At 39.8% G+C, this 23,433-nt stretch overlaps 3 protein-coding genes and 1 non-coding gene across 4 annotated transcripts; 2 read left to right on the forward strand and 2 right to left on the reverse strand.

Annotated features, from left to right (window-relative positions):
• Positions 1–1,951: 1,951 nt before the first annotated feature.
• nit1 (nitrilase 1) lies at positions 1,952–8,484 on the reverse strand. The gene is made up of 6 exons (XM_053629568.1): positions 8,155–8,484; positions 6,492–6,722; positions 5,092–5,195; positions 4,135–4,271; positions 3,935–4,060; positions 1,952–2,834 (listed from the first exon to the last, which is right to left on the reverse strand). Exons 1-6 carry the CDS (start codon positions 8,244–8,246, stop codon positions 2,574–2,576), a joined length of 951 nt encoding a protein of 316 aa, XP_053485543.1. The 5' UTR covers positions 8,247–8,484; the 3' UTR covers positions 1,952–2,573.
• An 81-nt stretch (positions 8,485–8,565) lies between these two features.
• pfdn2 (prefoldin subunit 2) lies at positions 8,566–14,691 on the forward strand. The gene is made up of 4 exons (XM_053629569.1): positions 8,566–8,667; positions 10,952–11,040; positions 11,716–11,839; positions 13,871–14,691. The coding sequence occupies exons 1-4, from the start codon at positions 8,593–8,595 to the stop codon at positions 14,057–14,059; spliced, it is 477 nt and encodes a 158-aa protein (XP_053485544.1). The 5' UTR covers positions 8,566–8,592; the 3' UTR covers positions 14,060–14,691.
• A 308-nt stretch (positions 14,692–14,999) lies between these two features.
• Positions 15,000–21,391, forward strand: b4gat1 (beta-1,4-glucuronyltransferase 1). Its single transcript, XM_053629566.1, has 2 exons — positions 15,000–17,850; positions 18,539–21,391. The coding sequence occupies exons 1-2, from the start codon at positions 16,747–16,749 to the stop codon at positions 18,728–18,730; spliced, it is 1,296 nt and encodes a 431-aa protein (XP_053485541.1). The 5' UTR covers positions 15,000–16,746; the 3' UTR covers positions 18,731–21,391.
• trnas-gcu (transfer RNA serine (anticodon GCU)) lies at positions 15,654–15,735 on the reverse strand. Its single transcript has one exon. It is a non-coding gene; the product is annotated as a tRNA-Ser (tRNA).
• Positions 21,392–23,433: the final 2,042 nt, after the last annotated feature.

Here is a 23,433-nt window from a genome sequence, read left to right on the forward strand (position 1 = left end):
AGAGATCCACAGGGACCATTAGTTTCCATTAAAACCAATACAATTCCCATTATAACCATTAAAACCATTACCATTACTGCTCCTGGACATAAACGAGTAGAGAGCCACAAGGACCATTACAGTTTCCATTAAAACCAGTACAATTTCCATTATAACCATTAAAACCATTACCATTACTGCTCCTGGACATAAACGAGTAGAGATCCACAAGGACCATTACAGTTTCCATTAAAACCAGTACAATATCCATTATAAGCATTAAAACCATTACCATTACTGCTCTTAGACATAAACGAGTAGAGATCCACAGGGACCATTAGTTTCCATTAAAACCAATACAATTCCCATTATAACCATTAAAACCATTACCATTACTTCTCCTGGACATAAACGAGTAGAGATCCACAAGGACCATTACAGTTTCCATTAAAACCAGTACAATTTCCATTATAACCATTAAAACCATTACCATTACTGCTCCTGGACACAAACGAGTAGAGATCCACAAGGATCATTACAGTTTCCATTAAAACCAGTACAATTTCCATTATAACCATTAAAACCATTACCATTACTGCTCTTAGACATAAACGAGTAGAGATCCACAGGGACCATTAGTTTCCATTAAAACCAATACAATTCCCATTATAACCATTAAAACCATTACCATTACTTCTCCTGGACATAAACGAGTAGAGATCCACAAGGACCATTACAGTTTCCATTAAAACCAGTACAATTTCCATTATAACCATTAAAACCATTAACATTACTGCTCCTAGACATAAACGAGTAGAGATCCACAGGGACCATTACAGTTTCTATTCAAACCAATACAATTCCCATTATAACCATTACAAATTCTATGAGGGTTTCTATTGTTGTTGTTTTTTGCAGCTTTTACACAACTATCCATTTTCATGTATTAATAGAAATAAACATCATAAATTCTGACCAATCAGAATCTAGAATTCAACAATGCTGTGTGATGTTTGTTGTAGACACACTGTTGTGCGCAAGAGTTTGCATCCCCCATTGTTTCTGGAGTCAGAACATGGAAAACGTACCTATATTTATGCCAATTTATGTATTAAACTTATATATATATATATATATATATATATATATATATATATATATATATATTTACAAAAGGACTAGATGAAGGATTAAGATTGTCATGACCTGTTCAATCGTCAGATCTGATTTTACAGAAGGCTGTGTATAACTCTGGCAGAGTTATAATACATTATGGGGATGCAAGATAAAAGAGAATATTTACATCCCATTCAGAAAGGGAAATGCAATTATTTTAACCGACTGTCTGATTTTTTTTTCATTATTTGTATCAACATCAAGTATTATAGTGATAAGAACATCGGTAAAACCTAACATACTAAATGTCATTATACACTCACTGTCCACTTTAATAGGAACACCTGCACATTTACGCAGTCATCCAATCAGCCAATCGTGTGGCAGCAGCACAATGTAATACAGATCTTCAGTTGATGTTCACATCAAAAATTAGAATTGGGAAAAGTGCGATCTCTGTGACTTTAAACTGACTTTGATGTTGTTGGTGCGAGATGGACTGGTTTTGAGTATTTCAGAAACTGCTGATCTCCTGGGATTTTCACAAACAGTAGTCTCTAGAATTTACACAGAAAGTTGCGGGGGAAAACATTGAGTGAGCTACAGATCTGTGGGTGGAAGAGTGTTGTTGATAAGAGGGATCAGAGGAAAATGGCCAGATTGGTATGACCTGCCAGGAAGGATACACACTAGTAACTCATATAATCACTCTTTAGAACTGTGGTGAGCAGAAAAGCATCTCAGAAAGAACAACACATCAAACCTTTAGCTGGATGAGCTACAACAGCAGAAGTCCACATCAGGTTCCACTCCTATCAGCCAAGAACAGGAATCTGAGGCTATCATGGGTGTTTAAATTTCTTCTAAATTTAATCGCCTTTGATTTATTAATGGTTATTGACAGACACAACTTCACAGACAAGACCAATTATGACACAGGTTTCATAAATAATCTCACAATCTTATTATAACCTTATATGTTACTATTTGTAATGAATCAATAAATAAATGAAAAGGAAGAGTTGAAACAGGCATTAAAATGGTAGTTGTGTGTACTGGATTTTCAAAACAACACACATTAGACATCGATTTTCTAAGGTTGTTCATTTGTATTTTTCTTAAACCGGTGTAGATGAATTATTTACTTGGCTTTACTTAATTTGGCAGCGAACACAGAGACGTGTTTGATGTCTAAAGGAAAAGGTCTGTTCAGAAAAACAACCTTGTAATTGAATGGGAAGTCCATTTTTCACAAGCACTACAAGAACAGGAAGCTTAAGACATTAAGACGAAGCAGGGCAGTGAAAGAATATCAGAACTCAGATGTACTGTATGTGTAACTGATCACTTAAACCAGCACATTAGGTCATTCCTTACTGTGATAATTTATTATCATTTATATAGTGTTGGATCTTCTACAAAATTCTCATATAAAACAACACAATTTTTCTGTTGGCATTATATTTTGGAGGCTCTGCTCAGTCCAGACCAGAGTAGAACTCTTTCTCCCTCCTGTGCTGCTGCACTGGCATGTCCCTTCTAGTGTCCTGTAGTCTATGCATGTCAATCTCCACCATAGCCACACCCACATCCGTCCCCCCACAGTCCGCCATGACCACGCCCCACGGGTCCACTGCCAGGGTGTGGCCATACGATGAGCGCTTTGCATGATGAGCTCCAACCTGAGCAGCGGCCAGGACGTAACACTGAGTCTCAATGGCTCTGGCCCGCAGGAGAACCTGAATGAACCACAGAACCACAATGACAACTGAGCATCATGTGCCAGCATGAGCAAAACTTATCTTCTAAATTATTCAAAATGTATTGTTATTATTGCAGCTGGCAGGACTTAGCCATAATAACATAGTGATGATAACTAATGTTTACATTTCCCCATCTCTACACCATATCTCCAATGTCCTGAATACAATCTTCAAATCAGATGCACAGTCTGTCTGGAAAAGCTGGTTTAGGTGATTTATATGATATATAATTCAGTTTTGCTGGGTTTTTTCCCCCTGACATATTTATTAATTTGAATACCAGTCTGCAGTTATTATTAATCCAACAATTAAAGACAAGAAAACACATGTACCAATAAATATTTAGATAAAATATTGTATTCAACTTATTAATATTGTCATTTTCCACATGCTTCTGTGAGAATTTCAAGGACAAACCATTGTAAGGGATTGTATTATACTATCTCAGTTTTCTTAGGGCCATAGGTCTACTGACTACTGAAAAAAAAAAAAATAATAATAATAATAAAATTATTTTATACATATATTATTTGTTTCATAAAGAGTTTTTTTTATCTCTTCTCTATAAACCATTAGTTTTTTTCCTATTGATTAAAAAGTGCAATATCATATTATCATTATTATTATTATTATTATCATCATTATTATCATTATTATTATTAGTAGTAGTAGTAGTGGTAGTAGTATAGGATTTAAACATCACAATTATTTTTTAAATAAATAAAAAATAGAACATACAGTCATAAACTCTAAAGCACCATATATATTAAATAAGAAAGAAAGAAAGAAAAAATATGGAAAATAGAAACAAACAATTAAGCTTTTTATGCCTTTTAAGCTGAAATTCTGTCCCTGCACTAACCTGAGTGTGGATTTATAAAGTGTTAAGTTCTCCACCCAGATTAAGCAAAAATGCAGAAAAAGCAACATATGTTAGTAAAGTGTTTGGCCACCACGAGTGACGCTTCCCTCTAAGCAGCGAAACAAACCCAAGACAGGCCGGTAAAATTCTCCCACAGCATAACAGAGCAACCGGGTTTTTTCCTTTGATTTTACACCCGTCTGTAGGATCTTACCTCCCAGTGGGCGGTGCCTGTTGCCACGGTAAATGCTGATGGGTAAGTGAGGATCTCGGCCCCGTGCCTCTGAAGAGCCGAGGACATCTCGGGGAAGCGCAGGTCATAGCAGATCCCCAGTCCCACCTGTACAGCCATTGAACAGACTCATAAAGCCACTTCTTAAAAAACACACACACAGAAATAGAGGTGTCTTGTACCTTTCCGACGGGGGTCTGAACAGGTGGCACTAATCTCGCTCCGGGAATGGTGAAGGCGCTCTCTTTTAGTGACACGCCTTTACCTGTCAACTCTACATCAAACAGGTGACCTTTTCTGTACACAGACACAATTTCACCTGTGGGAAAATCACACAGAGTTCACACCGAGTGTTCAGTTGACGTGCGTTGCTCAAATGCGATTTTGTTCATATTATGGTTTTAACACAGCCTGCTTTCACGCGTATGCACGTGTGAACAAAACGGAATAAACTAATTTCAGTCAACACCAGCGCAGTCTCTAACCTGAAGCTGCTGTGGACATTTATGTGGTGTGAGGGGCAAATTTTCAGTTGAAGTAAAAATAATAATAAAATAAAAATAAATAAATAAATAAATGAACCAAAGCCACTTGTAGGTGCAGCGAGAACACGACTGCAGTGAATTATGTTAGACAGGTAAGATGTGTATATACATTATATATATATATTATATATATATATATAAGGATTGTTGAAAACGTGCATAATTGTAGCATATATGGAAGGAGTCTCCAGTGCCAGTGCATTGTAACAAGTCGGTGGTAAAGCTATTCTTTGAAGATTTCCATCAGAGGACTTTTTTTTTTTTTTTTTTTAGGATGGAGGGTTTTGTGTTTCTTGATAACATGATAAGCGATCACACCACCCTGTTACTGATTATTTTCCTATAACAGCGTGAGTCAAGTGTTTTATTACTTTTATTAGCTTTTGCAAGTAATGATGCTATAATGCAATTTTATAATGCAAAACAAATAGAACTCAAACACAAGGTTTTATGTCGTTATTACCCTAGTATGTTACTAGGGTAAAGGTTTTTCGGGTTTTTGTACATTAATCAGTGACACCTTTCTATCATAACATTTACCATCCTTTATTTACGTTATCCTTTATCTATAGGAGATAAGTGGTGGTGTGGTACCTTGGCTGTTAATGATGACATGGCTGTTGTAGATGCGTCTGTCGTTCTCCCAGTCGTGCCCTCTTTCATGGAAACCTCCCAGAGACAGCCACACTTTCAGCTTCCTTACAGAGACAGAAGCAGTAAATCTTACAGCTTCATCATGAAAATGAATTTAACTTCTATACAGCTATAAAACATGCAGCAATAAGGTGGTCCAACTCTGCACTTTATTAAAAGACCATCAAAATTAAACACACTCACATACACACACACACACACATTATATATATATATATATATATATATATATATATATATATATATATATATATTGGTGCTCCAGGGCTACCCTCTTTTACTTTATTAAATATTACTATTATGTAATAAAAGGTCTTTTTAAAATAAACTAATGCATGATGTCATTTTCTTTAATCATATAATAAAGCTCCTGTCTCTTAATGCTGTGAGAACATTTGCATTTTGGGATGTGCTTTCTAGAAGATTTCTAGAAACGGTAAATATGTAGCTATTGTATATGTCAAAATTCCATGAAATAATTTCATACTGATGAGTTATATTATTGTTGTGTGTTATATTGTTAAAATGAAGGTACAATACTGTTATTTTGAGGTCAATTCTGACCTCAAAATAATCTCTTGCGTTCTGAAATTGGGGTCATTGCGTGTCATTGTGCTCCATGCCTGGTTGTTAGTACACCAGTGGTTTCTTTCTTTTTCAGGACGTTCCCAATTATTGTATTGGCTATGACCAATGCTTGTGCAGTGGCTCTGATTGATTTTGCCTCTTTTCTCAGCTTCAAAATGGCTTGCTTTTCTCCCATAGACAGCTCTATGGTCTTCATGTTGGTTTATTCTTTTTTAACAACAAATGCAGCCTTCACAGGCGAAACCTAGAGCTCAAACCAGGTGTAGAAATTCAGCATGCGTTCCAATATTTTTGATCACTTGAAAAAACGGCTGGGCTCAAACAAAAGGTGTCATGTTCTAAGTTGTTTAACACGTCTAGATGTAAATATGAGGAAATGAAAGCTGAAATTCTGATCTATCGTCTCACATTCATCTTTTGATCTCAAACCAAAATGTCTTCAGTGTATAGCACAAACAATAGAATTGACCTTGTTGTTCCAATACTTTTGGAGGGAACTGTGGTGTTGTTCTTAAAACGGATGGTATTGTGAACCGTCATTACAGTATGTAGTGGTTGGTTTGTGAAGCTTTGCATGTTATCCATCACCGTGTGCAGTTTTGTTTTTGCTGTCCTGTTCCTAGTAGCACTGTGGGGAGTGTGAGCATGCAAATACGTAGTGCTTACACTACGATCTGTAATGATAATCCTCCACCACTGCCTTCAGTACATACTTCAGTAACAATAAGAAACGTTTAACATGACCCAGACACCTGGCTAACTGGGAATATCTGGTGATGATGTCACCCTGCAGGCTTTCAGACAGCTGCAGCGTCTCCTCTCGACTGGAGCCGAGGTAATCAAAACCCTCAGGGAGGAAGATCATGCTCGCGCCACCGTCCTTGGCCTGCTCGATCAAACGCTTGCATGTAGTGAAGTTTGCCTCCTTGTCAGGGGTGGCCGTCATCTGACACACAGCTGCCACAGGATGTGATGAGGTCATTCTGGAAATAATGTGTTGTGTGAGAGATGTGTGCAAGCATTTTAGCGGTTATAAATAGACATGTATGAAACTAGCATCCACGGTACCAACCCAGAATTATTATTCTATTCCAGCTACAAACATAAGAAATTGGTAATAAAGGCTGCAGCATGGTTATTACTTGAATGTGGAGTTTTAGTAAAATATGTACAGGGTTATACCTGCAGTTTTTTAAATTCTTTAAATGTTACTAGATCAATAATATACACAGGATTTAAAGATACCTTAGAACAGCTATAATGGGGACAAAGAGGAAAAGAAAGACTCTCGAGCATTATTTTTTGCAGGAGATGTAGTTACAGTGTCAGATATTCATCTGGCTAATGAAATGAACTTTATTGCTCTATTGCCCCCTAATGGAAGACATTTCCTCGATCTTTCGATTCAATCCAGAAAAAAAAAATAAAGCACACAACCCAAATTTATTTGGCTTATTTATTTCACTGTTGATATGTCTGACACCCCGGATGTAGACTAATCTGTACTGACCACTATATCTTGCAACACTGAAGGAAAAAATCCACCTTGAACAACTTACACATTAATCTTTAAGCAACAAGATCTTCAGAGGCATCCAAGATGTTTTCTGATAACGAGCTGCTACTGTAGAGCACTGGATAATGGTTATAGGTTATATATTTTTATATATCTGGATATCGATGTTAGATATATCCAAATACTGGTATCCTTAAAAACTAAACCTAAAAACTAATTAAAATAAATGATATACAACGATCAGCCATAACATTAAAAAAACCTGCCTAATATTTTGTAGGTCCCCTTTGTGCCGCCAAAACAGCTCTGACCCATCAACTCTTGGACTCCACAAGATCTCTGAAGGTGTGCTGTGGTATCTGGCACCAAGACGTTCCTTTAAGTCCTGTAAGTTGCGGCCTCCATAGATCGGACTAGTCCGACCAGAACATCCCACAGATTCTCGATCGGATTGAGATGTGGGGAATTTGGAGGCCAAATCAACATTTTGAACTCTTGTCGTGTTCCTCAAACCATTCCTGAACAATTTTTTTTGCAGTGTATCAGGGCGCATTATACTGCTGAAAGAGGACAATGACATTAAGGAACTGTCCCCGGTTGTCCTTAATTGGACCACTTTTGGTAGGTACTAACCACTGCATATCAGGACACCCCACAAGACCAGCAGTTTTGGAGATGCTCTGACCCAGTCGTCTAGCCATCACATGAACCTTGCCAAAGTCGCGCAGATCCTTACACTTGCCCATTTTATCCAGCTTCCATCACATCAACTTTGAGAACTGCCTGTTCACTTGCTTCCTAATAAAAATATCCCACCCCTTCACTTCACCTGTCAGTGGTTTTAATGTTATATCTGGTCAGTGTGTGCTCCAGTGTGCTGTATTAAAGCCGTGTCTTACCTGTGTTGACTTCTCACTGCCTCCAACCTCCAGAGAAAACGGTACTTTGGGGAAAGCAGCACCTGCTTCCACAGACTCTGAGAGAAAAGCATGGACTCCTAGTGAACCAGATGTTTTCAGAAACGTCCTGTTCCTTGTCGTACTTTGAGCTTCTTGCTCCACCACATTAATGAACTACTACCATCTGAACTTGACCCTGGCGAACAGTATAAAACCTTGACAGCACGAGTCTGATCATATCACTTTTTAAAACAGATTTTCATTATTCTATTCGGCATAAACTTTACCCACCCCCCTGTGCGATAAATATATTATTTTGCACACATAATATTCAAATATTGCCCATGGATATGTCTTTTATTTTAAACAGGCGTTTAGAGGGGACAGCCCCCTGAAGGCGATGTAGAGGTCCTCAGGGCTACAGAGCTTCATTTCAACATGGCGGCGAACAGCATTAGCGGCACGGGGAGTAAAAGCAGTGGAGGAAAGCAGTCTGGCCCTTCTGCCGAGCAGGTACATTTCAGTTGGGGCTCCATGTGCAACACACGGGATTATTTTATCTTTATATACCATGAGACGATGTGTGTGAGGAATTATACTCGGATTATTGCCGTGCACAGCAAGCTAACCTGTTAGCACCGAGAGGCGTGTGTGTGTTAGTGCTGCTATTGACTGGCTCCATAGCAAACGGCTCCTTATACGGTTTATAGTGCACTACATAGGGTGTGGTGCGAACGGTTATTTCCTTCCCTATATAGTGCACTTAGGAAGGGAATGTGAAGGCATTTTCCCCCCCGCAGTTTAACGTTTCCAAGCAGCATTTAGGGTGGAGCTGAAAATATACATTGGTCCTGAATCGTGTGCTAGTGTCTAGGTTGTAGCAATACAATGGTTTAAATAACAACATTATAATAATATTATTAAATTAAGAAGAGTCCATGTGTAGTGTGCAAGGGTTAAATACAAAGAAACTACAGTGTGAGTTGAGTGGTCATGACCCGGATGCTATTTCTGCCAATAGTGTGGTCTGATTTATGACCACATCAGGACATGTGATTTAACCCTATTTAATGATGATGAGATTATCAGTGATCCAGTTCTTTGCATTTGATTATCAGTGATCCAGTTTATTTGCATAATGCGTTTAGTAGTAGTCACGAAGCATCTTTACAGAAATCTGAATGTAGATTTGTATTTAGATCCCTAATGACCAAGCCAGAGGAGACAGTGGCAAAGAAAAAACTCCCTGAGACCTCATGAGGAAGAAACGTTGAAAGGAACCGCATTGAAAAAAGATCCTCTCGTCTGGGTGTCTCTGGATTGTAGGATTATAAATCATCACTCACTCTCCGACAGTTGTGTGTTATAACATCAGAGAGCAGTGAGTGTGTTGAAAGGATGTATGAGCATCATAGTCTGTATAATTACAGCAGCAGTTCTTACACGTACACGTCTACAGTACCAAGGTAAAATTGTCCACTGACGAAAGGGTGACGCTTGTGTGTAAACTGTTTTTTGACTACTGGAAATCTTGTGGGATGACCGAAAACAGCAGAGTCGCAAGGTTCAGTCAGGAAGGTCTGGGGGTGAGAGAAGCCACAGGGGGTGATGTGTCCGGATCAGGCACTGACATCGCAGCAGGACTACATGCACAGCTCTGCAGAGAGAAAGAGAGAGAGAACAGATTATTATGTATGTTCTGATCCTACACTGGTTTGAAATGGTGTACGATGTCCGAAAGTGTAAGCGAGGGTATTGTAACTAAAAAGTTGAACCAGAGGTTAACATGGGCATGAAGGCACACCGGGACATGACGTGCCCTACCACTCCACTTTTAAAGGGATGGTGGGTTTTTATAAAGATAAGGACTGGGTGTTGTATTAATTTTACACACGAAAAATATGGATGGACATGTGTATACAAGATATGTATGTTGAAACGACATTAAGCCAAATGGGATGGTTTACTTAGATTTATATCATTTGTTAATTAAATTTGACTAGTGTTAAGCGAGTGGCTTCCCCTTGATTTTTTCCCCTCCAACCACGGCTCATGAGAACACCACAAGTACGATTTTCATTAGACAAAAGATCTAATCTCACACTGGGGGAACGCTGCACGATCAGATTATGAGGACACATTTAAAGCAGTGCCAATCAATACTGCTATTTTTTTCCCCCCACAGAAAAGTGCAATGCAAGTCCTTGCCAATCAGACATCAGTTTCTGGATGAATTTTTGATTTGTTTAGTCAATTTAACAGCACAAAATTATCATTTTAAATATTTTAATAACAGTATGATTACTAGTACTCAAAAATATGCCAAAAGAGCAGTGTGTGTTTTTTTTTTCTTCCTCAGAACAGATAAGTCAATGGACATATGAATGAGTGAATGTTGTGTAGTTGTTATTAACTCTTCGATATTAACTGTCATCCTGGAAGCCCCGCCCATTTCCCACTTTTCTAATATTGGCCATTTGTCTTGTCAACTCAGTGTTTTTTTTTTTTCTTCTCTATGAGGGACATTAGACAAGGGATATGTAAAATTATTGTGTTGAAAATGTACTGTCTTATGTGTCTTTCTTTTCCGGTTAGTGATCCAGTGTTACATTCCAGAATCAGTCTTGATACAGATACTAAATATTAGATTGGTGCATCCTTAGGTGTTTCTAAAAAAATAAAATAAAGTATATTGGTAAGTGTTATTGTTGTAAACCTTGAATTCAGTAAAGCAGCTTAACGAACCCTTTGTTAGAGTCTTGTAGGCATTAGAGTGATGTGTGTGTTTTGATGGCAGGTTGTGGCAACGTTCCAGAGGATGCGGCAGGAGCAGCGCAGTATGGCCTCCAAAGCTGCTGAACTGGATATGGAGATCAACGAACACAGGTTTTCTTTTCATTTCGCCTGCTTTATTCATTATCCAGCGTATAATACGATCAAACACGTACTGTTCCATTCCGCTAGACTTTATGGGTGAAGTTAAAATCAATAAAATATAAATGTTCAGTGTATGAGTTGAGCCTGAACTCATGGTTTTATTACCGTGCAGCCACAGTGAAACGATTAAAGTGTTCGATTACAGAAACCGATTTTAAACAAGTTGGTAAAAGGATCACTATTATATTTTATTAAAATAGTGAATTTTTTTTTTTTAGGCTGATTTTCTTCAAATGTTTCTTCTTTAAAGAATAACACGCACTACCTGCAGAAATGTTTGAACACACCAGATTGAATATATACTTTTCAAGGCTTATGGCTGAAATTTGTTTTAGTGAAGGTAATGCCTGTGTATAAATATTAATATGAATATATTTTAAATAAATAGCTTTTGCTTAATTAAATTGTTCCACCAAACAAAGTTATAGTTTAGAATTTAGGAGAAGCAGTGAGGATCTCAGCCTGACCGGTAGTGCGCTTAAATAAAAGTTTAATCCGGTAGCATGTTTTAAGAGATGAGGATACAGGATAAGGGAAGAAATGTTATGATGTCACACTTGTACCTCGCTTGTATGAGAGTCATGTGTGATGGATGTGATGGTTAATCTGAGTCTCTTTCTTTAGCCTGGTCATCGACACGCTGAAGGAAGTCGACCCCTCGCGGAAGTGCTATCGTTTAGTTGGAGGTGTTTTGGTCGAGAGGACTGTAAAAGAAGTGCTGCCTGCGCTGGAAAACAATAAAGAACAGGTACATGACATGCCGGGAGCCAGTCTGTGTCTACACTGGCTCTTTTGTGTGTCTTGAATGTGAGGATTATAATTGGATACGGACTGTCTTAGAGTAAAACTGCAGGTCTAAATACACTAGACGCTACAGTGATACGGAAAACCCTCCTGAAGACGACACTCTTCTGCTTTTTCACCTAATGTTGTGGTCAGACCAAATCATGCAATAAGTCAACTCACTGAAAGTAAAAGGATGCAGGATGTGACAGACATGGTTGCTTCTGATAGCAGTTACTTTCATGTTGTGCTGATTTTATCTAGTTGAAATTAATGAATTAATTAAAAGTAATTGTGGGCTCGTTGAGGTGCTGAATAGTATCACACCAGACTTTTGCTTGGCAGTTTTCTTCCTATTGCTTGGTACACTTAAAAATAAATAAATAAAAATCAGCTAGCTAGAAACATGCGATCCACTCAACATTGCCACACGATCATGTGGTCGTCATGCTAGCCAAAAAAGTTTGGCTGATATTTGTAGATTTGAGCATCAGTACAGTGTTAAAATAGTCTTTACAATTTTCTTATTCACATGAAAGGAAAATTGAAAGTCAACTGACTAACAGTGAATATCTTCCTCTGCAGCTTTGTAACAGTTGTATAAAATAAAGCTTATAAATTGCTTATAAATCTGAGCATTTCACGGTTAAATTCCAGTTCATCCAATATTAGCCTGTTAACAGCGTCGGTATCTCTACTCTTCAAGCCACAAAGCGACAGCAAAACTCCTCCCATTACATTGCATCATAATGCACATGGGCCAGGACAAAACGCGTCCGAAACGGTGATCATCAAATATATTTGGACTGGAAATGAAAAAGGAAAAAGGACAAAGTTAGGTGTAATGTTAAGAACTGATTTTCATATTAACATGTGATGTATTACATTATATGATCTACATATTAACAGGTCGTTCAACTTAACAGAAATGCCTTTGATTACAAATGTAAATGAATGTAGCTAAATTTTTTTTTATCAGGTTATGGCTACAACCAGGCATAAACAGTGGATGGTTTTGCAAACGGCCGGGTATGAATGGGGACGCGGTGGACGTTTCTGTAAACGGCCGAGTGTAAATGGGGACGCGGTGGGCGTTTCTGTAAATGGCCGGGTGTAAACGGGGACGCGGTGGACGTTTCTGTAAACGGCCGAGTGTAAATGGGGACGCGGTGGACGTTTCTGTAAATGGCCGGGTGTGAACGGGGACGTGGTGGATGTTTCTGTAAACGGCCGGGTGTAAACGGGGATGCGGTGGACGTTTCTGTAAACGGCCGGGTGTAAACGGGGATGCGGTGGACGTTTCTGTAAACGGCCGGGTGTGAACGGGGACGCGGTGGACGTTTCTGTAAACGGCCGGGTGTGAACGGGGACGCGGTGGACGTTTCTGTAAATGGCCGGGTGTGAACGGGGACGCGGTGGACGTTTCTGTAAATGGCCTAGTGTGAACGGGGGCGCGGTGGGCGTTTCTGTAAATGGCTGGGTGTAAATGGGGACGCGGTGGGCGTTTCTGTAAACGGCCGGGTGTAAACGGGGATGCGGTGGACGTTTCTGTAAACGGCCGGGTGTAAACGAGGACGCGGTGGACGTTTCTGTAAACGGCCGGGTGTGAACGAGGACTTGGTGGGCGTTTCTGTAAACGGCCGGGTGTGAACGGGGGCGCGGTGGGCGTTTCTGTAAACGGCCGGGTGTGAACGAGGACGCGGTGGACGTTTCTGTAAACGGCCGGGTGTGAACGGGGGCGCGGTGGGCGTTTCTGTAAACGGCCGGGTGTAAACGGGGACGCGGTGGACGTTTCTGTAAACGGCCGGGTGTGAACGGGGACGCGGTGGACGTTTCTGTAAACGGCCGGGTGTAAACGGGGACGCGGTGGACGTTTCTGTAAACGGCCGGGTGTAAACGAGGACGCGGTGGGCGTTTCTGTAAACGGCCGGGTGTGAACGGGGTCATTCATAGTGCACAGTTTTTAAACTGACCTTTTCCCCTTCTTTTCTGACAGATATCAAAGTTAGTTGTGTCGCTCAACACACAAATGCAGACGAAAGGGCGGGAGCTGACGGAGTACCGTGAACGTTACAACATCCGCCTGGTGGGCGAAGACGACAAACAGGGCAAAGGCAACGCGGCTCAGGCCAAAGCAAGTGAAGAAGGAGGATCTAAAAGCGGAGCTGGAGTTTTGGTTTCTTAGTCAATTTAGCTGTTCACATCGACCTGTAATTCATTGTTTAGGGTGTGAGAGCCTGAATATTGTGAAGATCACAATTTTACATGTGAATTTTGTATATTCATAATATTCAGACGGTCTCTAATCTCTCCAGAGTTACACCCTAGGACGCAGAACAGCACAGCTGATGGGAATATTCTCGCAGTTATACAGTAGTGACCGTAACGTTATGGGTTGATTTTGAGTGCAGCCGTGACCTTTAATCCCTAAACACTTGCTCGTTCTCTTGCCCTCTCTCCCTATCTCTCGCCCCCTCTCTCTCTCCCCCTCCTCTTTAAATGTTTTGCGTAGGATAATGTAAATTACAGAATATACACAGCTCCGTGTCCTACACATCACAACACATACTGAACAACTGATTTTGCCTTTCACATCGTAATGAATGTTATATGCTACGAATCTTAGACACTTCATATGTTTAGGTGGTTAAAAGGCTCAGACACTTTTACTTAGCTAATTAAGATCATTGATTTTGAAATTGGAGCACAGTCCTACCTGAAATGTTAAACCTGTTTTGAAGAAGATATTTTTTTTTATGTTTGTCTTGTTTGTTTTGGTTAATGAATTAAAATGCCATCTTGAACATTTTCCCTAAATGTGTATATTCTCATTTTCATTCTCAAGTTTGATGGTTATCACGTGAAGATTTGATTAGATTTTGTTGTCATTCCTCTATATAGCTGGTATACGTTGGAACGAACTGGTGTTTCTCCAGGATCATGATACACAGGATTACATAAAGTGCAACTGCACAGCAGTGTGAGGAGTACAGGACAATAAATACAGTCCTGAATCTCTGCATGGATTCATGTAGTGTCAGGTCCCAAATAAAATACTGCACGAATTTGTTTTCTTTCAATGATACTGAAGATAGTTATAGCATTTACATATACCCAAAGCCGTAACATTAAAAACACTGACCGGTGAAGTGAATAACATTGATTACCTTATTACAGTGGCACCGGTCAAGGGGTGGGATATATTAGGCAGCAAGTGAAAGGTCAGTTCTTGAAGCTGATATGTTGGAAGCAGGAAAAATGGGCAAGCATAAGGATCTCAATGTCTTTGACAAGGGCCAAATTGTGATTACTAGACAATTGGGTCAGAGCATCTCAAAAACGGCAGGTTTTGTGGGATGTTCCCGGTATGCAGTGATTAGTACCTACCAAAAGTGGTCCGAGGAAGGGCAGCCTGTGAACTGGGAACAGGGTCATGGGTGCACAGTGCTTGCTGATGCGTGTTGGGAGCAAGGGCTAGCCCGTCTGGTCCGATCCCACAGAAGAGGCTCATATGTTTGGAAAGTTGTAATGTAAAGTTCTGCCTTTCTTTAGTTTATTTTTATTTATAAATATTTTTCTTTCCTCCTACCATTATTATGTTATTTGTTTCTTAATTATTTTATTTTTCTTTTGTACAGTCAAGGGAAGGGTTCAAAATGGTGGGGTCGGGTAATAAAATATATATTTAAAAATAAATCACTTACTCATTCACAGATAATATGAAGTGTGTTAAATTAATACGTAATGATAAAGAAGGTTATAAAAATGGATAAAAGTTTCGACGAGGATGGGATTCGAACCCACGCGTGCAGAGCACAATGGATTAGCAGTCCATCGCCTTAACCACTCGGCCACCTCGTCTTATATCATACTATGTATTGATAAGGGTTTATAATGTTGGAATTGAAGTAAAACGGAATTGTTTTGGTGTAAATATCGTTTATGTACCTGGATGAATATACACCGCGTGAATATACACTGTTGTGAATGTGGATATATGTGCTGTTTAATTGGCTCTGCTGTGTAATTATGCCAGTCTATTCTAATATTTACGGTAATAACACACGTGTTAAAAGATTCAGGTTCGTTTTTTTTTTTTTTTTTTTTTTTTTTACCAGCTAAGATTTATTGTTTGCATACTAATACTTATTGGGATTGCGTTAGGTTCATGGAAATTTTACACAACACATTCATATGCCTAATTGTTAAACGCGCAAATAAATAAATAAATAAATAAATAAATGGTGCACTACCTAGGGGATAGGGTGTGGTTTTGAACACCCTGAATCGCTTATATCTCTACTAAATATATATTATATTATATAATATAATAATATATAATATTTATATAATATATTATATCTCTACTTGCCTTCGATTAAAACAAAAATACTGATCCCATCACCTTGTTCTCTTCTAATAGAAGAGTTAGACTTCCTAACATTTCATTCACAAGCTTGATAACCATTATACGGCCAGTCATGACGTCAGAAACCTGCGACATGGCACGAAGGACCGCGCCGTAATGAGTGAAGGAGAAGCTCGTAATGTTCATGAAAATAGCCATATAAAATAGTTAGCGCTCGTTATTTACAGCAGACAGACTATTATTTCGCGACTGGTAATGTTTGTGTGATGTTTAATTTTTTTTTTTTTTAAATCTAATTCAGAAAACAATGGTGTAGAAATCAGCCGAAACTGGAGGAACTCCAAACCCCGTAGCTATAGATACACAAGGGGTGATGATGATGGGTGTAGTGTGTTTGCGGGATGCTGCAGTGGGTTTAGTGTAGAAATGAAGTGCGTCCCGTGAGCACCACAGATAACAGTTTACTTCATGCATATTCTCTAGAAAACGACAAAGTTTGTGGAATGCATTTCTTCAAAAAATGCTCCGTGTTTAAAGTGGTGCTGAGTGCCCTGCTTATGGTAGCCCTGCTGCAGCTGATCTACTTGTCGTTCCTGTCAAAGCTACACGGCAAACAGCAGCGCTACAAGTACTCAGAGCTGTTCGGCTCCAAGAGGAACGCACAAACCAATGAGAAGAACTCCAAACGAGAACGCCTGAGATACTCCTTATCCAGTGGAGGCATCTTCGACAGCAGTGGTCAGTACCGTGTGTACAAAAACCTCATCAAGAGCGACTTCTCCACCAACCAGAAGCTGGACGCAGATCCGAGATCCCATCACCTCGCCTTGGTGACCCACACGACCATCAACAACCTTCATCATTTGGATTCTCTACTCGAACGCTGGCAGAATCCGCTCTCTGTGGCGATCTTCGCTCACGGCCAAGATGTCAAGTTTGCCACTGCCTTCGTCTACGCCCTCAGTCTCTTCTGTCCACGCGTCCAAGCCTTGGTGGATTTCCACTTGGTGTGCCACTCGGAGGAGATTGCCAGCTTCCCGGAGCAAGACAGGGAGCACTTCGCTGGACTCGAGGAACAAGGCTGTCCTGGTGTCTTCGCTAAGCTCGAATCCCACCGGGACAAGTACAAGAATTACGCTATGGGAAGAAACGTCTCCTACCCCAATAACCTTCTCCGCAACGTGGCCCGGACAGGCACAGACGCCGCCTACGTCCTCGTCCTTGACATGGACATGGTACCCAGCACAGACCTGCATCATCAGTTTGTGATGATGCTGATGAAGCGCGAGCCGGCCCCGGATGAGGTTCTGGTCCTGCCTGCTTTTGAAATTCGGCACACACGCAAGATGCCTGCCACGAAATCCGAGCTTGCGCAGCTGTACCTAGTCGGTGAGGTGAGGCCCTTCTATGAGGAACTCTGCCCACGATGCCAGGCACCTACCAACTACTCCCGCTGGATTAATCTGGTTAGCAAGAGCTCCGGACCTCTGGAGGTGGCGTATATGCAGAACTGGGTCGACCCATGGGAACCCTTTTACATCGGGGCTAAATCGGTGCCACTGTATGACGAGAACTTCAGACAATACGGCTTCAACCGTATAAGTCAAGTGAGTCCTAATATCATCTGGAAACATCGCAGTAGATACTATATTATATAATATATGCTGAAAAGTGGCTGCTGTGTTTATTGTCCTCTCCAGGGTGGTTTTGTCAAATGTTTGGGAGGCAGACCCATGGAAATATGGGTCTCTTACTACACACTACAGTGTACGTCGTACAGCTATTCAATTCCAAAACTACTTTGTAGTCTACGTAAAAGAAATACTTAAGCACTTTTAATCTATTCTCGAACTATTACAGCTGTAGTGTATGACTGACTAACCGCAAGCAGGAAAAGTTTCCCTATAGTGAGAAAACCCACTCTATACTCACTCGTAATGTCTGAGGGCTAAGCTGTAAATCTTCTCAACAAACGTTTAAAATATATGACTGGATAACAGTCATTTCAAACTGCAGTCATTATGATTTAACAGTAAAGGTCTAAGATGAGAGAATGCTGTATTTCATGTAGTTTTACCCATCTTTACCACCGCGGGAACAATACAGTACTGCCTGTGTTGGTAACATAACCACAAATTCTTCCTTCCAAAAAACGCTTCCCAGTGGTGAAATTCTGGTTTGTAATCACACACATGCTACAGATATGATCGAATGAGGTCAGGTTGAAAAACACAGACTTTTGTGCTTCCCTTCACTCACTCTCTCTCTTCAACCTCTCCCCCTGTTCCCTTGCAGGCGTGTGAGCTTCATGTGGCAGGGTTCAGGTTCTCCGTGGTGAGTAACGCCTTCGTGGTGCATCGAGGCTTTAAGGTTCAGGGCGACTTCCACAGCCGCAAGGACGAGGAGAACCGCAGAAACCGCCTGCTCTTCCGCAGCTTCAAGGAAGGTCTGAAAAACAAATACCCCAACTCCCCTCGCCACTGCTGAGGTCTCCCGAGGAACATCCGGGCCTTGATAGTGAAGCTTTAAGGTACAACAGAATGATGAAGAAGTGGGTTACCAATGCGACACTCTGGTGCAGAAGTGCTTGATCTACGATGTAAACAAACAAAAATTACTCTTTGTTACAATTCCCGATGTTCTGATGTCATGGCACACGATTTGGACTTGCATACTAACTGTGTACTAATAGTATGCGACAATCCAGGTGTAGAAATTGTGACGTTTCTTATCGATTATGTAACGTATTGTGGTTGATCTGTCACTACACCGAACGGAGAACAGGGTCTCTTATCAACGTAACAGTGCCAAGGATATTACATTACTATATCTGTTTTATGATTACATCCATATGAAAAGTTCTCCGTCTGTGTCCGAAAGCCTCGATTGTGAAGTATTTGCGTTATTACTGTTGATTAAACATTCACCCCCCCCCATAGCACAGTTTAGCTATTTTTTATTACCCACTTTACTTCATCTCGAGTCTTTTCGAGATCACAGTGAAAGCATTACTGATGATGATACGTATAAACCATGAACAGTGTTATATTCTACAGCGTTAAACACTGTGTCGTGAAGGATATGGGTGTATCCAAAGGTAAGAACACTACATCAGAAGATAAATACTGCAGAACTACAGCGTGTCCCAAAAGTCTCCATACATACGGGACTGCAGTGTTTGCGCCGATTCTCGATTGGTCCACAAAAACGTCCAGTCTTTTTGAATTTATTAATAAGTTTAGTTACAGTGTGGTGTGTGATGTGCTCGCCGTGTTTCCTGTTAAAGTCCATCGCAACCTTGCGACGGCTTCCCGATCCAGCCATGAGAATGATTTCAATACGTTCTTCTTTCGTCAACAGTATCCTATCTGAAAAAAAAAAAAAATCTCTATATAATATAAACTAAGTATGAGAGATTTTGGTGTTCATTTCCCCTACATACGGAGACGTTTGGGACACCCTGTAGTATAGGTGTGATGATGTACTGTAGTGTAACTACTCACTACTGAGACGGTCAGTCAGGTTCTCTTTACACTGATCCTGAAGCTGATATGTGAAAGTAGACTGACACTGACAAACAGAACGCTGTTAGTAATACTGAATTTGAACAAAGTGGCTGTGTGAGGATTGTGTAACGTGTGTCTATATTCGCCTGGAATTATTCACAGAAAAGAGACTGAGATAAAACACCTTTAAATTATGATTATTGTGTCTAAATGGTGTGATTAATTGTAACATAATTAAAGGTATGTAACTGATATTAAAACCCCTTATTATTATTATTATTATTATTACTACAGCGTTGGTGTTATACTAATTAAAACTGATATACATTTCATTGCCGCGGAGTAAGAAGAAAAGTGTTGATTGCTATTTTCCTCCTTAAAATAGTCTTTTCATAGCATTTTTCTTACATGAACCACTGTTTCAGAACACATGCTCTCTTCTGTTCTGACTAAAGTGTGTGATTTGTACATATTTCTATTTAATTTATTTTTTGCAAGAGTTCTTTGTTAATGTCCGTCTTAACTAATAACGTTGTGTTATTTCTGTCTAACGCTACCTTCACTGTCGATCTGTGTTATTATCCACTAAAACTGAACCCAAATCACAATGGCCAATGTACAACACCGCTGTATTAACACCAGGGAGAAGTGTATAGGAGCTGACAGGTAGGGATTTTTCTCCCAGTGTGTTTGTCATTATGCCTTTTTGTGTCCATTTGTAGCACTTTTGAAAGTATTTTTGAAAAGATTTTTTTTGGTTATGTGATCATTTCTTTGATGCGGTGAATTCTATAATGACACTATACTGTATTTGTCAGTATTTGAGTAATGCTTGACTTGTAAGTAGCGACAGGATATTTTATTATACACTGATAAATGAATAAATGTGTGTGAATATCACAGTGCATGTGGTTTAATTAGTGTTTAATTGACAGGCAATAGTTCCTTTTGTGAGAGGACCAATAGGGGGCAGTAGAGCAACATGGAATAGACTATGAAGATACTAGAATACAATACTGTGAGAAGACCAATAGATGGTGGTGAATTAAATCGAATAAAAATGACTTCCACTGTACAAGCAAACTAAATTAACTTTGTGATGAGTATAGGTCATTGTAAAAGTCGTGTAGTAGTAGTAAGAAAAGTTTTTAGACATTAGTAAGGGTATATGAAATTATTTAATATTTATGCATAACTTATTTATGTCAAACGAGCCTTTAAAAACACGTTTTAACTATGACCTATGCAGCTAATTACTCGAAGTGCACGCTAGTGGCATCTGGTGGTCAAAAAGAGGAATTGCAATTTTTATTGTACTCCCTTCAGTGGATGTTGGTGTAGGATTTTTGACTACAGCTAATAAATCTGTCATCCAGTCATTTTTAAAACATTTTTCCAAAAACAAATACAGGAAATTAGACTATACTTCTACAATCTCTTTATAAGCCTATTTTGTAGCACATACAACATATTAACATTAAACTAAGCCCTAGTCCTTCACCTGTTACTCCATCAAGGTCATCACATCAGATATATAAAATATCAAATCTTATACTTAACTAGGTTTCACTAGTTACCTGATTACAGGACAATTAATACAACATTATACATACAATCCTCATTGACATAGACTCATGGGTCTAATAACGAGAAGCTCTTTTTTACAGTCTCAGCCTGACACGTTGATATACATTTACATTTATTCATTTAGCAGGCGCTTTTATCCAAAACGACTTACAAATGAGGAAATACAAGCAAAGCGGAGAACAATACAAGTAGTGCTACCATACAAGATTTATAATTGACTTCTAGAGAAGCAAAGTGCGCAGAGTAGAAGAGTAAGAGCCAGAGTAAGTTGTTTTTTTAAATAATGTGGGGTTGGCATTTTAGGGGTTAGTCAAGCGTTCATGGAAGAGGTGGGTCTTTAGCTGTTTTCTGAAAATAGTGACAGATTCTGCAGTCCGGATTGGGGTTGGAAGTTCGTTCCACACACGTGTACTGTTGCTCTTTAGACTCTCTATTATACAAATGGCACCAGACACCAGTGACACAGATCCCATTATCGGCTCTTACTAGCTGAGGAATCTGAGTGACAGGTAGAAGATGTGCCAGTGGAATGCTGGCAGAAGAAAGATACAGGACTCTGGGATGAGCGCCAGCATGTAAATTAATTTACTGATTACTTTATATTCGCTAGTATTGTACATCACCTCATTTGAATCATCGCTGTGCTCTAAATGGGTGAAATGTTCAGCCAAACACAGTGGTGGCACTGATTGAAATTTCAAAGCATATGCTCAGAAGTGTAATTCAGGTGAAGTTGATATAGAGAATCGCCATTAACCATACTACATACTAGTGTTACGCCACAGCACTGTCGAATACTCTGTTCTGATTGGTTAGATCATTTTCTATACGACACAGCAGATGGTCAATAGGAAAAACGTCCAGGACTTTGTGCTTTCTGGATTCTTGGTAACATAACAAGAATGGATGGTGAGGGAATGACTGTTTATAGCCACTGTAGCATAAGTGATAACAGGAACTTGTTTCTTGGATGTTCAACAAAATTAAGTGCAAGTATAAACATATAAATGTACGACATGCCATTCTTCAATATTTAAACATTTTAATTGTTGGCAAATTGCTTTGATATAAATAATAATAAGAGAACTTGATTTGGGGTTGATTTAGTAATTTGGGGGCCTTAGGCAAAATATAGGAATGGGGCCCTGTTCACGGTTTTAACATACTGTTTGCATTTTTAGGGGGCCCTTGGTTTCTGGGGGCCCAAGGCAGTTAGCTACCCTTGCCTAGTGCTACGTCCGTCGGTTATAGGAAAATAATCAGCGTCAGGGTGTTAACAGTAACTCCACTTTGTGTCCGGCCCACTGTTGATTGTATTCCTACGAGAGCATGTGCCATCATTCCTTATTTTCTCTGGAGTTACTCATGAAAGTTGACAATATTATCCACTCTTGCTGGATTATTTCATAAACTCTTGAAGAGGCAGTTTTCTCTCCCCACATACACTCCGTGCCTGTTTTATCAGATACACCTGCCGTAAAGGTCGCTCTGTCAGTTACAAACGATGCCGCAACAAATGGACTACAATTGTAAGTAGTCAGTGATTGGAAGTCTCCGTCTACTGTACACTTGGGAGGCATGATGATGTTGGCGTCCATCAATGGGACGCATTGTCGCTGTGGTATACGTGTATCAGAAGAAGGTTCGATTTTTTTAACAGCTCATTGTCACCGAGCTCATTGTTGGGTCGAAAAACAGTCCACAAACCAGCCAGCAGCAGTCCAGGCCAGCAGACGAGTACTAAAGCAATACCTAATAAACTGGCCACTTCAAAAATCAACCGAATGAGTGACACTGATCTATTAATGAATGTTTAAATATCCAAAACTTGTAATACTACACCCTATTAATATCACGTATAAACTTTTACTGAGAAGGAAATGACGGTGCAGCTTAGAAGATTTGAAGAATCGGATTGGAGGAGAACTGAGAAACGTTTGAAGAATAAAGGAGGATATTACACACATGAATGACTGAGCAGGTTGGACTGAGCTGGACACGTGTGTGTGTGTGTGTGTGTGTGTGTGTGTGTGTGTGTGTGTGTGTGGACACACCTGGTTTCACAGTGATTGGCACGCACTGATGAGATCTGCTCGA

Source organism: Ictalurus furcatus, chromosome 7 (assembly GCF_023375685.1).
Source record: "Ictalurus furcatus strain D&B chromosome 7, Billie_1.0, whole genome shotgun sequence".
In the NCBI taxonomy this organism is placed as follows: domain Eukaryota; kingdom Metazoa; phylum Chordata; class Actinopteri; order Siluriformes; family Ictaluridae; genus Ictalurus; species Ictalurus furcatus.